Source organism: Camelus bactrianus, chromosome 23, assembly GCF_048773025.1.
Source record: "Camelus bactrianus isolate YW-2024 breed Bactrian camel chromosome 23, ASM4877302v1, whole genome shotgun sequence".
Lineage (NCBI taxonomy): Eukaryota > Metazoa > Chordata > Mammalia > Artiodactyla > Camelidae > Camelus > Camelus bactrianus.
Window position 1 is genome coordinate 31,574,633 of NC_133561.1, and position 15,377 is coordinate 31,590,009.

The window sequence follows — 15,377 nt, forward strand, 5'->3', positions numbered from 1 at the left end:
AACCACTAGAACTTCTGATTGTTAATGTCTTCTTTGGAAAAGGCTTATTCAGTATAACTCAAAGGGGGAAGGTCAGGTCTAGAGATGGATTCAGAATAGCATACAGGCACACAGTTGGCTATTAAAATCCTTAACAGCACAACACCTGGCCCTTTGTAGGTACATTACCTACTTTAGAAGGCTGAAAGTTTTTCAAATGAATAACACTCCTGCCCCTGAATGGTGACGCTGAATTCTTTAGGTGAGGTCTTCCCAACCCAGGCTCCTGACTGAGCTGCTCCAAATTCCCTGGCAGCTGTACAGACAGCTGCCTTCCCAAAAAAGGCATCTTGTTAAGGTATCTCCACGTGTCAGTGTCATGTGGATTCCTATGCATGTACTATCTGCCCCATCGGATAGAAATCACACCAGGTGAGGCACTCTGTCTCCTAGACTTGGAGACTCTAAGATCCCTGTGGGCCGGGGCCGAATCCCTCATCAGACTGGAAGTCCTCTCTGTCTTGCTGGGCTGACTAGAAGCCCCCTGCTGGGGGAGCAGTGTCAGGAGAGCAGGGACTGGGCCTCACTTGCCTCCCCTCATTCTACGGGGAGCTTCTCCCCCGGCCCCTCCATCCCTCCGCAATGCCCTCCATACCCGTAGGCTGGCTACCTGATTCCTTAGGATAAGTGGTGAGAATAGGGTTTCTGATTCTCAGATTATCCAAGAGAAAGAAGGGCAGAACGTACAGGCCACGTATTTGAGAGTATATCCAGTCAGGATCCCATTGGGGTGTTCTGGATGATCCCACTCCAGGTTGATTGTCTCCAGGTTGGGCTGCCGGACTCGGAAACGCCTGGGGGCACTGGGTACTTGGGGAAGGAGGAGAGAGTGGGGGACATGGGGGAGAGAAGTGGGGGCAGGATGAGGAAAACACAGAAAACAAAGCACAAATATGAAGGCATTGACCTCTGGGCAACCCCCGTGCTGGATTGTTGCTAAGCCGGAACCCGGAGAACCGGGAGGTGGCCGGTGCCCATCGCCCCATCCTGAATGGCATTTCCCCAGCTTTAGGGCACACATGGCTCAGACTCTGTTTACATGGGGAGGAAGTCAGTCAAGTTCTCCTTTAGCAACTACCCTGGATGTAGCACATGTGAGGCTCTGATCCTGCAAAGAAACCTCCAAGCTGGGCAGAGCCATTCCCAGGCAGGGTACCAATTTGAGTCGTTTGGTGACAGAAGCAGCAGGTCTCAATCCTCACACAAGGATTCTCACCACTGGGTCCGAGCAGCTGGCCTCCGAGCTGAGAATGCCGGGTTCAGGGGTGAGGAGAAAGTAACCCACGACAGAACACGTGCCAGGAGCATGAGCGATGGGGAGAGACTGATGATGAAAACCAGACGAGGAAGAGGGGAGACAGGAATAAAGAAACAAGAGGGAATAACAAAGGAGGGAGAAAGGAGAGAGAGAGAAGAATGGGGAATATAATACCGAAGAAAGGAGGAAGGAGAGACAGGAGAGGGCAGAGCAAATGCCAGGCTGGTTCAAGAGCACCGGCAGAACAGATGGGCTGGGACCTCTGCAAGTGTCTGTCTTCCAGGACCAGGGCGCCCCCTGCAGGGCGCACTGTCTCAGCACAGCCTTGATTACAGTGGTGACAAGAGTGAAGGTCCTTGGGGCTGGTAAACCAGATGCCTCTGAGGGATCAGCGTGCCTGTGCGCCCTCAGGAGGTGGTGAGCAGGTGGCCCCAGTTCCCGCAGTGCCCTCCCATGGGAGTCCGTATGCACAGCTCGTCCGGAATCACACCAGCAGCCCGCACAGTCTTGACATCCAATCTTCTGTCAGGGCGGCCACCTCGGTGACGATGCTCTGGGGGCACGGCTGGAGCTGCTCAGCTCGTAGGTCATCCCTCCTCGAGGTCACGCAGAAGTCAATGTGTGCAGTGCGGGCCAAGCCACGCTGGAGCCGCTGCGGGCCCACCTGGGTGCGCCCCCCTCGTCCTGCCCCACCCGGGGAGCTGCGTGCCAGACCTACCTCCTTCCGGGGTGGTGAACTCCTTGGTCTCACTGCGAGGCCCATCGCCTCGCCCGTTGACCACAACCATCTCCAGCTTGTAGTTGCTGTAGGGGAAGAGGCGGGACACCACGCCCCGCAGGCGGTCGCCGGGGAAGCCAGCTTGCTGCCTCTTCTGAGACACCCACAGGCCCTTCAGCAAGCTGCTCTCCCTCCAGTAATAGGCCTTCGGGACAGAGGCAGGCCGGTGAGGGGGGGCTGGGCCGGGCGGGTTAGTGGTTAGTGCTGGCGGCAGTGACTGGTCTTCCCTTGGCTCGCCACATCAGTCCCACAGAGGCTGGGGGAAGGGCCTGATGCCCCCCTTTCGTGAGCCACTAGAGAGTGGATGTCAAACAGAGCAGAGGTTTTTGCTTTCGGTCATTTTCTGAGCCACGTCACCTCTCTGGGGACCAGGCAAGTTAGCCAAACGTACAGCTGAGCCGCTCCGTCTTGAGACTCATCTCCAAGCTTGGGGGTAGGTTGCTCAGGGAGTCCGTGCCAGAACCACAAATCTGAGCCAAGGGTCCAGGCATGGAAAGCTCTTTTCTGGGCTCAAAGACCGCGTCACCCTGAGTTAGATTTAGTACGGTTTAGACTGGCAGCAGACAGGAGTTGAAAAGCAGCAGGTACCCCCAGAAGTCTGAATATAAGAGAGGGTTGATTGAATCCTTTGAAGTCAAATGGTTTCTTTTAATATTGTTGGAAGACCTTTAGGAATGGGATAGTGGTGTGTCCAAGTCAGTGGGAGAGCAGGCTGCAGGGGACGGGGCAGGGGAGCCTGTGCAAGGGGCAGTGTCACAGATACAGCCGAGAGAGCCTGAGACACGAGGTCTGATGAGCAGGGGATGAGAAGCCCCAGGTCAGGCTGTCACACCAGCATCACCCGGTGCCTCCAAGGGCAAGGTCAGGAGGAAGTCCAGACTTGAGAGGGGGACCCGATGGGAGCTTTAGCCAAAAAAGTCTCCAGGCAAGTAGGTTAACGGGTGCAAGTCAACATTTGGGGAAGAGCTCATTTAAGTGTATACATCATCTTGCCTTCCTTCCCCTACCAAACTCATCGCCCAGGAGGAGACTGACTCCCTCTGTGTGCCCCTAGTTGTCCATCAGCCAACTGTCGATGACCTCTAAGCCACAGAACCCGTGTTTCCCCAGGGCTACAGCCTCCCCAGGAACTTTTAAACAGAGCTACTCATCAGGGACAGCCTCGCACACCCCGGGTTTTCTCTCCCTCTTCCCTCACCTCAGCTCACACTTTCAAAGAGACAGATGGCAGGGGTGGAAGAGAAGGCCAGGAGAGGCCAAGAACCGACCTCAATCATCGGAGTTGGCTGTGACAACAGGGAAGGCGTTTCCATCCTTCTAGGGTCTCTGCCTGTTAGTGGGGGCTTCATGAGATCAGACCGGGTGAGGCAAGCAGCCCAGCAGGGACCATTAGGGGAGGGCAGGGGTGCAGCTCAGCGGTGCCTCAGCACTGCTTCCGAAGACACGTGTGTCCACACACACACACGTATTACGAGCATAACGTGCTACGTAAGGTCCCCCCAGACCTAGCGCCCTTCACGCCATTTTCTGCTGAGCCAGAATCTCCCGGCATACCTGTTGCAGGGTACGTCTGGGAGCATATCATTTTTTTCTGGGTGTATTTTTGAACAGCTAGCCCTAGACATCATCTTCTTGAATGAACTCTGGATCCAACAACTCTCCCTGGGACCCCTTCCAGATACCTGCCAGCCCGCGTCTGCTACCCCCTCACCCTGGTTAGCGAGCTGGGTGGTTAGGCGGGGCCCAGAGCTGGCTTCCTCACTCGGTACTCTCTGAGCTGGCCCTGGACCGTGTCGGAGTAGACGCGGTTCCACTGAAGGCTGATGGCTGTGCTGTTCAGGACTCGGATTTTAACGTCAGTGGGAGCAGCCCTGGGATCTGCAATGTGTCAGGACAGAGAGCTAGTTATGCAGGCTGGGCTGGCCCCTGGACTCGAGTTCCCTCTCAGACTTGCTCTCTGCTGGCCTGTACCTCCGCTCCACTCTGGACACTGGGTACTCCCCGAGGGCAGGGGCCACGCCTCCTCCATCCCCAGCCTGTACTTGGAAGAGCCGGGGAAGGGTCAGGACAAAGGGATGGCAGTCCAGGTGGAGGGATCTGCCTACACGTATGGAGGGCAATTACGTGCTGCCCTCGTATGCCGGGAGTTTGCCCCTCTGTTGCACTGTCCGCCTTCCCCACCCTGCCCCGTGACCCGGGAGCCATCCTCTCCGGACTGTGTCAACACGGCTCCTTGCTCTCAGGCTTCCAGATGGGTCTGCCCAAAAGGAGGCGCCAACAGGAGATCCCAGGGCAGGAGGAAGGGGAGGATGGTATCTGTTCCCCTGGCTGCCTCTCTGCGGGGCTGCAGGATGACAGCACTGCACCCTTCGACCCAAAGGCAACCCTCTCTGGCCGCGGAGACTCACCTGCCCCCTGCCCCTCCAGGCCAATGGTATAATGGCATCCTATGCTGCTGGCCCTCCAGGTCATTTGCCAGACCTTGCTCTTTTCCCTCTAACCCTGTCCTCGTCTTAGAAGTGGTCCCCTCTAAGTGGCGTTTCCTTCCTTCCAGGCCCTGCAGGGGATGTTACCCACAGACTGATGACGCCCTAACCTAATTCAGGAAAAGATTCTGATCCTGTGGCTCCCTGGAAAGGAAGGGCCACTCCCTCCTCTATAACTGATTCTCATCTCCAGTTTCTCTACTCTGCTGCAAAAGCAGTTCTGCCCCTTCCCCTCTACAGCATCACCCGCGGGGCAGACAGACGCGATGGAGGCTGTGGGGCAGTGTGTGAAGTCCACGGCGAGAGGTTGCCTTTTCCATACTTACCCTCCAGGAGTCCCCACCGGCTTCTGTCTGGAGGTGTCTGCCACCATGGAGATGAGGAGTGGGACGGACAGAAGGCCTGCTGATCCCCCCTATTTATCTCCCAAGTGGGTCCCATCCATAATCACCTCCAGGAAAGTGGGGCACAGGGCTCAACCCTCACTTCCTCCCATTCACTATTACGAACACCACTGGCCTTCCTCCTGAGCCCAGAACTGGCCCATGTGGCTCTGCTCCTCCCTAAGACTCTCCTCCCTTCCTTCTGGTCACCCCGTCCACCTAAAGACTTCTTGGAGCAAACCTAGACCCACCAGGGCATGGATTGCTCTGACCAGGAGGGGTGCCACCGACCCTCCTGCTTTGTTCAGCAGCCTACAGGCTTGATGTGCTGGGGACAGAGAGGCCACCACCGTCTGGAAAGCCAGGCACATACTCCTACATATACACCCAGAGTCTTGTTGACAGTACAGGGACAGCCTCCAAAGAACTTCTCTTCTCATGTTCAATTCCAGGAGTTAAGAGCAACAGTGGGGATGCCAGCAGGTGACTGGTCTGGAGCTCCAGGCTGGGGGCTCTGTAGATGTCGGTCCCTCAAGATCTCAATCCCTCAAGGATTCTCCTGGGACCCCAGGGGAAGAGTCTGGCCTGTGGCCCTGCTCCCTACGGAGGAGTCTAATTATGGCCCTTTGCAATGCATGGTCCTGAAGTCTTTCTTGGTGCTAGCAAGGCTTGGCAGTAAGGTAGACCAGAAGGCCTGGGTTCTATTTTCAAAGCTGACATTTACTACTGTGCAATAGTAGCAGGGGTCTCCCTTGCAGGGCCCCAGTTTTCACGTACATAAAATGAGTGCATTGGCCTAGGGAACCATGTTCAGTAATTCTAACTAGTGTTTGGATGATAATGCTTCCGCTCCTGATGCTTTCTGGGGCCCGTCTGCTGTAGGCCACTGCAGAGGATTTCTCTTTCCTGGGAACTGGCTGTCTTCCCAGGATGTTCTCGGAAGTCCCACGGCCCCCCAACTCCCCCAGGTGTTCCTGGTCTGTGAGGGTGGCCTGAGCGGCCCAGCGGTGAGGGTCCTGGGTGGGGGCGGGGAGGGTACTCACAATCTTCTCCGGAGTAACCGATGACAGTGTCTGGCTCAGGACCTTTCCCAAAGTCATTTTCGGCCTGGACTCGGATCTCGTAGGGCACGTAGACGGGCGTCTGCCCCACGACGTAGCGGGAGCCCCACACTGTGGCGTTGTTCCAGGTCTCTCGGGTCTCCCTCCGCCGCCACTTGACGATGTAGCGCAGGTTGGGGCCAAAGGCGGAGGTGGCATTCATCGGCTGAACAGGGAGAGATGGCAGGGGTGGAGAGGGCGCGGGCGAGGAGGCCCGGCCTCCCACAGCCTTCAGTCTACCTGCGCCCGGCACCCTGCCCCACCTGCCCAACAGCGACCAGCTCCCTTGCAGAGCTGAGGAGAACATACCCACCAACGCCAAGTCCCCCCGGAGCCCACAGTCCTATGAAGCCAGCAGCATGCAGATTCTCCCCCCAAGCCCTGGTCACTCTGACTCCCACCCCCTTGGCAGGTGCACAGGGAGCGAAAGCTTTACTGGCAACAGGACTCTTTCCTGTGATGGAGCAACCAGAAAACAAAACATAGACAGTGACATAATGATCTCCAAAGCCAGAAAGGAAGGAGTTTTGGCTTAGCCTGCTGTCAACGAATTCAGTTTCCAGATTTTAGTCCTACTGAATCCATGCGTGTCTGCCCTGTCCTTCCCAAAAGGCCGGAACCCAGAGTGGGCGTAACTCTGTCTTTACTCCCTAAGGGCCAGGAAGCAGTCCCCTGGGAGCTGTGGATCAGGAACCAACCCTTGGGAGGTCCTGAAGATGAGCCCCGGTGTCTTAAGTCTGGGCTCAGCCCAGTTGTCAAGTCTGCTGTGAGACCAGGCCCTCAGAAGATGGGGGTGGTCAGTGATCCCAAACATTGTGTCTCTCTGTTTCCGTTATTCATGGCAACAGCACAAAAATGTTAATATTTCAGTGGCTGAATCTGAATCTCTTAAGTTTGGAAGTGATTTGAAAAAAAGTCATTTTGAGGCCACCTATCCCAGTTTTGGTTTGGAAAATGTGGTCAGTGAGCCAAGATGAAGACGGACTTTCCCAATTCTGGCCTGGGGGCATCTTTTGAGTCACCTTGTCCATCCTGGACTTAAAGGTGGCCGGCACTGGAGGACTAGTCAGCCACTGGTCTCTCCCCTCTCCCAACAATGTCCAGTAGGAGGAACCCAGAACGCCCCAAAGCGAGGTCCCGGTGTTTAGGCTAAATCTTTCCTAGAGAGTCATCTAAATCCCTCCTTCTTCTAAAGAAGTCCGTTTATTCTGCCGGATTCTGATTTTGCCAACCTGACAGTCTGTGCTCCTCGGTCACCACTGCTCCTGCTCTTGTCTTAAATCTTGCTCTCAGACATCCACCTGCTTGGCTTCTGGATGCTCCATGCAGGGAAGAGTGGCCTCCACACCAGCCAGGTGGTCTGACCACCCCGCGGCCCTGGGGTCCGGGTATAAAGGGCGAGGGCTCCCAGGCACAGGCTGCTAGGTAGGCTGGCCCTTCCTGGGTGGGCTGGGAGGGGCTCTTACCGTCCACGTGATTTCCATGTTGTTCTTTCTGGTCCCCTCTCCCTTCACATCAGAGGGGTTGGACTCAGGGGCTGGAACCCAAATGGATACAAATATCAAGTCCGATTTGTGCATCACAGGGCACAGTACTCAGCTCCTCTCCCCCAACCCGACTGGTCCCTTCCGCGCTTTGTCTTTTCTCAGCATCTTTCTAAACACTCTACCCCATAAGCAAGTGAACTTGCTCTGCCGCTTTCTCACATGTATGATGTGCCTTCCTAGCTAAGATTTAAACCCCCAAAGCGGGGATGATTTCTTTTGAATTTTAATTCCTTACAAGACAGCGTTTATCATAAGGCTTTCCACACTTTAGGTAGTCCATACAGCCAATTCAATGTGGATCATCCCCTTTGTGGATTAGCCACTAAATGTGTTAAATACCAGACTGGTTTATCCAGCATTTAATATTTTGGGGAAGCGTCTCCACCCTCAGTGAGCCAGTGAGTGTGGTTTCAGAAATGTAAACATTCCGCTACCCAAGTGTGTGGAGAAATCTGACACAATGTCAGAAGGTATGTTTCTATTGCAAACTGTTGCCATGGCTTTTCCCTTTAAAGCAGATCACCAAGAATTATTAATACTATTAGTAATATTAGTAATAACAAACATGACAGTTAACACGTATTGTGTGCTTGCTATATGCCAGGCATCATGGTAAGAACCCAAATTACATTTCAAACGTAAGGAATCCTCACAGCCGGCCCGGGATGATAGTATTCTCAGTTTCAGAGATGAGGAAGCTGAACCTTGGAGAGGTTAAGTCACGTGCCCGAGTTTGTGTGGCTGGGGCTGGAGGGCACTCGGTTTGAAGTCTGGGTGCCTGGTCTCGGACCCGTTAGCCCTCAACACTCACGTGCTCCGCTGGTTCGGTAGCGCTCGGACGGGAGGCTGGGGTGGCTGCTGCCCACCTCATTGATGGCGATGACCCGGAACTGGTAGTTGACATACGGGGACAGCCGGAGGACGGCTGAGTTGACACTGCCCGGGAACTTGGAATGGTCGTGCCAGACCCCTGGCTGGAACTGGTCCTCTTCAAACTGCACGACGTAGTCTGAGGGGGCGAGGGAGACAGCTGTTTGAGGAGCTGAGGTAGCGAGTTCTCTCTCAAGGCCGCTCCCTCTGGGTTTCCATTAGTCTGTCTAATCTCCTTTGGGTAAACAAAGGCACAGGTGGTCTTCGCAAGACACAGAAAGGGGAACCGAGGCCTCCCTGCATCCTGTCAACAGCCCAGGGGGGAGAGTGTAGCTTGGTGGTAGGGCACATGCTTAGCATTTACGAGGTCCTGGGTTCAATCCCCAGTGCCTCCATTAAAAAATAAAAATTAAATAAATTAAATAAACCTAATTACCACCCCTCACTCCAATGATGAAAAAGAAAAAAAAACAGCCCAGGGCACACATCAAGTGAGGCAGCAGTGGGACCAGAAAGCAGGGCAAGGCCTCTGGCTTCCAGGCTGCCCCCGCCCCTCCTCTCCGGAGGGGCGCGCGGGGCCCCCGGCTGACCTGTGATCGGACTGTTGTTGTCGTCCCCCGGGATCCAGGTCAGCCTCACACTCCTCTCAGCCAGGTCGGTGAGCTCCAGGTCCCGGGGTCGGTCAGGCCGTCCTGGCAGCAAAGAGGAAGACATCACGCAGGACTCCCGAGTTAGAGCTGGCCGGTCCCCGTGCTGGTCTCAGTCCTGGACACCGTCCCAGGGACAGGTCCCTGATGGGCTGAGGTCACCATCAGCGGGAACCAACCCCAGCTGGCCTTGGAGGGTCAGCACAGGAGCCACCCCCTTCCCTCAGGGTTCAAGGAAGAACAAAGAGGAAACCGCAAATTCTGCCACCCCCAAAAGAGTATCGAAGGATGCAGGACACGGAGAAAACTGGGACCACCCCCTCCCTCACTTCTGTGGATGCTCTTGGGGGGCAAGCCTTTGGAAAATGCTGTCCCATGCATTAGACCCAAGGTCACAACATTTAGGAAAGCCGGTGAGGATGTATGAGATTTTGTCTCATTTTCTCATAATAATCCTCTACTCTGTGTGCCAAGCCCTGAAGGGGCAGGAGTCCAAGGGTTGTTTGGGGTGCTGAGCAGGGCAGACCAGTTAAGGGAATGGGGGGGACAAAGACAGAGGACCAGGCCAGGGACGAGATAGGGACTTGAGTCTAGAAGCTTCAGTGATGGACAGCAGGACAGAGGGGCCCCAACAAAGGTGGGGCAGCATCTTTCTGGGGCCCCAGTCTCATTAGATGTCCTAAGTGGGTGCCGTCCTGGCCTGGGGATAAAGCCATTGGGCCACTGACTGGTGAGGGCAGGCATGGTCTCTCCCCCATCCTGGATCCTGGAACCAGCCACTTCCACATTTTTTGGCTGGCTACTGGAAGGATCTGAAAGGTGAGTCAGGAGCCCACATTTGTGTGTGTTGCACATGCATGTGTGCAGGCTGTAAATGGGCATACAGCAGCAGCTGTGAGAAGGCCACAAAAAAGGTGCGCCTATGGATAACGAAGCAAGTGGGCTTTCCCAGCGGGACCGGACACACTTCCGAAGCCTAGCTGGGTGAAGAGACCAGGCCTCCCCAGGGAGTGGTGGGCGTGGCCAGAGGTGAGGGGCGGGGCGAGGCAGCAGGCGCTCATGCGGAGCTCAGTCTGTGAGAGGAGCGGGAACCCGGGTCATGATGGAGCTCAGGGAGGTGACAGAGTAGGGCTGTGACAGGGCTCAGGGAAGTGACACGAGACTCTGGAGAGGAGTCGGATTTGGCTGGGGGTGGGCGTGCTGCCCGCTGGCCCGCTCACAGCACACCCTGTCCTGCAGCGTCGTCCCCCTCCTAGACGCCGCCCTCCCAGACCCCCAGGGAGCGCCTGGCGGGGTCCCGGGATTAGTAGGAATTACCTTTGGGCAGGGCTGCCAAACGGTTAGTTGGAGTGGCCTGATCAGCTGCAAAGGTAAGATGGGTTATCCAGGTTAGCAGGTTATCTGGGGATAAAGGCGTTCTGGGAGGGTGGGGCTAGACAGCCTCGGCTTGAATGGCTGCCCCTGCACATCTTCACCGCCGCCCCCCTCCCCAACTTCCATGGAGAGTAACCCCCCCGATGAAGGCCCTCCTGTGTTTCCTCCACAGCCGGGGGTAGAAACTGTCTCCTTCCTGTCCCAAAGCTACTTCTGGGCCCTCCGCTCCCTGTGACTGTGCCCGTCCACCGGGGAGGGACGAAAGCCGCTGACAGTAACAGCAGTAGGGCGCCCAGAGAGCGCGCAGAGGTGAGGAGGAGGTAGCTTGCCTGGGAGAGGCTGCCTCCCCAGGCCTGGGAGGGCTTAGTGTTCACAGTCTGGCCTGGAGACGAGGGCAGGGTGAGACGGGATCGCCTAAGTGCAAGGCTCCCCGTCAAATCCCACCAAGAAAGGCGGGCAGAGAGTAAGGCCAGCAGAGAGTGTCGGAAGGACAAACACAAAGTTCAGTCTTGTTTGAAGGATGGATTGTTTTAATCGGTTTAGTGGTTTAGAGTTAGCTGTAACGTTGGCAAAAAATGACCACAATGAGAACCTCCGTCCATTCCCGCTCTCATTCAGGCCCCCTTCACTGAGGATTTGGGTGAGTTAACGATCTCATTCAGGAGGCAGGGCATCCAGCCCAGCTCATTCCCAAAAGGAGGAGCTGCCTAACCCTGAGGTCAGAAGGCAGGAGGACCACCACGCCTAGCTGGCTTGCTGACCACAGGCACCGCCCTGGGAACCATCCACCGCTTCTCTGGCCTCGGGGAGAGGGGGGAGGGAGAGGTCAGCGCCAGGATGGGCAGCAGCAGTTACCTAGCACGGTGAGGTAGGCCTTGGCCAGGTCTTGGTCCAGCTCGGTGCTGGCGACACACGTGTAACTGCCCTGGTCCCGCTCTGCCACACCAAAGATGGTCAGGGAGTCCTCCTCCTTCTTCATCCTGCAAAGGACCCGGGAGGGGTTGGGAAGAGGGCAAGTCGGGGGCAGTGAAGGGGGGAGGTGGGGGTGCCAGGCATTGCCCATCTGCTTTCTCCCTGGAGGGGTGACGGTGAGTCAGGAAGGAGAGGGCAGCGTCAGAGTCTGGGTGGCCACAGCCTCTCCTAGGGGACACCAGGCTCCATCTCAATGCTTCACGAGAGGCAAGGGTCTTCACGTCAACTTGAGCACATACAGTGCCTGATGGAAGGCCCTGACCCGCCTTCGCTGTCCTCGAGTCCCACTCTGGTTCTGTTCTCTGCGCCTTTCCTGTGCTGTGTTCCCCTCCTGAATGATGGCGCAGTTAGGCCCACCCCCCAAAAGGCAGATCATCTTGTACTTCCAGCTCTGTCTTCAGCCCAGATTGGTGCCCATGCTCTGGCCAAGTGCCCTGGGCTCCTCTGAACTGTCTCCCACAGAAACAGGAAGGCACCCAAGAGTAGGGTGGACTGTGAGCATCACTGAGTGTCAGAATGCCTGTGCCTGCCCACAGGGTACACTCTGCAAAAAACCAGATGATCGCTGGAAACAGCTGGTACTCATGCCCCACCCGTCCCGGAGATGGAAGAGGGTACAGCCAAGAGCCTGTGAGGGAGGCTCGGACCAGCTGTTCTCAACCCTGGCTGCACATCACAAACAACAGAGGGGGGCGACTTTTAAACACTATCTATGCCTGGGCTCTCCCCCAACTCCAATTAAATCCATACCTGGATGAGGGAGGGGGCAGTGTGTGCCTAATAAATCGTCCCAGAAGCAGTAAGGGCTGAGAACCACACAAAACACAACGGTTAGAGTCTGCTCGGGCAAACCCTGCCCTCTGCTGGGGAACGGGGGCACTGCAGGCAGGGCGAGGGGACGGGGAGGGGGGTCCTGGCTGTGACAGAAACAAAAGGAGGAGGAAAAGAGGAGGAGTGAGGGGAGAGAGGGAGAAAAGGAAAGAGAGAAAGGAGTCGGTAGAAAGGAGAAGGAGGAGAGAGGAAAAGGAGAGAGAAGCAGAGCGCTGATGGGAGAGTGGGGTGCAGGGGTGCAGGTGTGGGTCTTCTCTGAGATGGGGGAGTCACCGAGGCTGTCACGCCCTCCTCAGCGTTCTGCAGTGACGCACAAGACACGGATTCCCTGGATTCTTCAGTGCATCACCAAGAGCAGGGGACAAGAAAACGCCCCAGACGAGCAGCAGGCAGGGAGAAGGGAGGAGCAGAGACCTGTTCCCAATGTACAGCGGCTCGTCGTCCTTCAGCCAGGAGACCGTGAGCTTCAGTGAGGGGTCGTGCTTCACGCGACACTCCAGCTGCACCGTGGTGCCCCTTTTGGCGACCTGGTCCTCAGGCATCCGGTAGATCCTGGTGGGGTCTGCGGAGAAGCCCCCGGGAGCTCATCACCAACACAGTCTCTGCCACCACCCCCGTGTGGTCACACAGTGTGACACGCATGACTGCCAGGTTAGCAGGACCACGGAAGGTGGCAGAAATAGGATTCGGTTACATGAATGGTAGGGGAGGTGATCCCAAATGGTAGACAATCCCCACATCCTTTCTATCCAGCTCGGGAACATGTGGCGCAGCTTCTGGGGTGGTAGTGGGGCGCTGGTGTGGGAAGCAGGCATCCCTGACTAATTCTACATGGGCCAGGCGGATAATGACTCAGTGTTCCCAGCGCCAGGCCAGAGGGAGGTCCTGGCCGCGGGACTCCCACGGGGAAGACACACAGACCTGGAGGGAGGTCCTGCTGGGGATTAAGAATTAGGTGTGGGACATTTCAAAGTGAGTAACACGTGGGATAACTCTGGGGAGATGGCCTCCTCGCCTCCCCGCCCCGCCCTCTGCCTAGCAACCCTCTCCTTTACCTTTGACCTCCAGGCGGACCTGGTTCTCAGCTTTGCCCAGGATGTTGGTGGCGACACAGGTGTAGATGCCTTGGTCCTCTTTGCGGATCATCTTGATTTCCAGACTGCCATTCTCGTAGACGTGGTAGTTGCCACCATCCAGGTTGCTTCCTTGCCCATTCTTAAACCTCACAACAGAGCAGCAGAACACACAGCATACTGAGAACGGGCCAGCCCAGGGAGTGGGGGCGGCAGCCACTCGAGAGCCCAGGCAGGGATGGTAGGAGCCCGGCGCTAGGAACCCGGAGCCCTAAGCCTTGTGGGTCTGCCTCCAACCACTGGGTGGCCCTGGCAAGTCTCTGAGCCTCGGTTTCCTTCTTGGCACAATAAGAGGTTGACCTAGATGATCTGTCTACTTCCTCCCAGCTTCAACCTTTTAAGGCTGCCAGGACTTGCTGAATACCTATCATGGGCCAGACGGAGCGAGAACGGTGGGACAAATGACCCTGTGGGGGAAGCCTGGTCTCTTGGAACTTACCATCGGAGTGTGGGGATGGGAGACCCAAAGAACGGGCAGTCCAGCCGCGTCCGGTTGTACAGGATCACCCTGATGAGCTGGTTCCGGGCTGAGAGCATCCGAGGCGGCACGTCTGCAACCCCCAGAGAACTGGTCGTGGGTGGGGAGTCTCCCCTTCCTCTCTGCGCATCAGTCTTATCTCTACATGCCTTCTCCTTGCGGCAGCTTCCCAAGCCCCAGGGTACCTTCCCCTATCAACCGCCCTCCTTTAAGAAGCCTCTCAGGACTAGGTGAGGAAGGAGGAAGCTTATCCATCTGCTCTTAATCCACCCGACACCCAGTCCAGCTTTTACAAAGGGTTCCCCCAAACCTCCCAACAGGTTCTCCACCTAGGCTTCTCCTAGCTGCACCTGCCCGCTGCCCTCTCCCTGCTCCAGGAGAGCCACGAACATACTCGGGACTATTTCCCACCCTGAGACCATGGAGAACCCATGGTGAGTCAGCCTGGACACACCAAGGAGATGAGACGGTCCATCCTCTCATCTGGGGAGGGAGGAGGCTAAGACTGACTTCTTAGCATGGAATCAACTTGGTCCGCACATCAGCTCAGTGGATTTTAAGTCCTCCATCCTCCCTGCAAATCTCATCCTGGGTCTCGGTGCTTCCCCGATCCTGCTGCCCTCCTACCCCACCAGCCTGGCTGACCTCCGGAGAAGAAAATGTACCCATGAGGTGAGCAAGCCCCAAGGAGGCTCCGCCGTGGGCAAGCGGAGGGAGGGGCGCACTCACCCAGCACGCTGACGAAGGCATTGGCCAGCAGGTAGCCGTGCTCGTTGGAGGTGTTGCACTGGTACACGGCCCTGCTGCTGATCTGGGTGTCCCGGAAGATGATGGTGTCCCCGGCCACTTCGCGGTTTGGGTTGGGTGGTGCCGCTACAGATAGGAAAGATGCTCCTGGTGAGAACCGGGGGAGGGCAGGGCGAAGGGCACTTGGGACCCTGGCCAGGCCTCCTAGGACTGGGGTGCCATGGAGGCAGCAGCACTGGGTGGCTCTCAGACCTGGCGTCCGGCCCCACCATTGCCTGGCTGTGATCTTGGCTCCACCATTGAACCTGCTGGAGTTTATTTCAGTCCATGCAATATGAACAGGAGTCCCAGTCAGACCTACATAGCAGTTGGGCAGATGTGGCTGAGACCGTGAGCTTTGGAAACAGGAGGGTTTTTTCCCCCATATTATGGATTTTTAACAAAAATTGACGTATAATCAATTTACAATGTGTTAGTTTCTGGTGTACAGCATAGTGATTCAGTTATGCACACATACACACACATATATCCTTTTTCATCATAGGGTATTATAAGATATTGACTATAGTTCCCTGTGCTATAGGATAGGACCTTGTTGTTTACCTATTTTATAATTTGCTTATTTTTATTTTATTTTAATCTTTTTGGGGGGATGTAATTAAGTTTACTTATTTACTTATTTATTTGATGGAAGTACTGGGGATTGAACCCAGGACCTTGTCCATGCTAGGCAT

General features: G+C 56.1%; 1 protein-coding gene across 5 annotated transcripts in view; it reads right to left on the reverse strand.

Annotated features, from left to right (window-relative positions):
• NFASC (neurofascin) overlaps window positions 1–15,377 on the reverse strand; it is a 175,470-nt gene that overhangs the window by 31,156 nt on the left and 128,937 nt on the right. For 3 of the 5 annotated variants that reach the window (XM_074351986.1, XM_074351984.1, XM_074351983.1), the window contains 11 exons: window positions 14,626–14,769; window positions 13,858–13,969; window positions 13,341–13,507; window positions 12,700–12,847; window positions 11,338–11,462; window positions 10,426–10,470; window positions 9,052–9,153; window positions 8,403–8,600; window positions 7,511–7,581; window positions 5,988–6,210; window positions 727–849 (listed from right to left, as the gene is read on the reverse strand). In XM_074351986.1, the coding sequence (XP_074208087.1) occupies window positions 727–849; window positions 5,988–6,210; window positions 7,511–7,581; window positions 8,403–8,600; window positions 9,052–9,153; window positions 10,426–10,470; window positions 11,338–11,462; window positions 12,700–12,847; window positions 13,341–13,507; window positions 13,858–13,969; window positions 14,626–14,769 (1,458 nt within the window). Of the gene's footprint in view, window positions 1–726; window positions 850–2,015; window positions 2,221–3,837; window positions 3,954–5,987; window positions 6,211–7,510; window positions 7,582–8,402; window positions 8,601–9,051; window positions 9,154–10,425; window positions 10,471–11,337; window positions 11,463–12,699; window positions 12,848–13,340; window positions 13,508–13,857; window positions 13,970–14,625; window positions 14,770–15,377 lie in introns of all 5 variants that reach the window. The other 2 variants (XM_074351982.1, XM_074351985.1) reach the window with 2 other exon arrangements.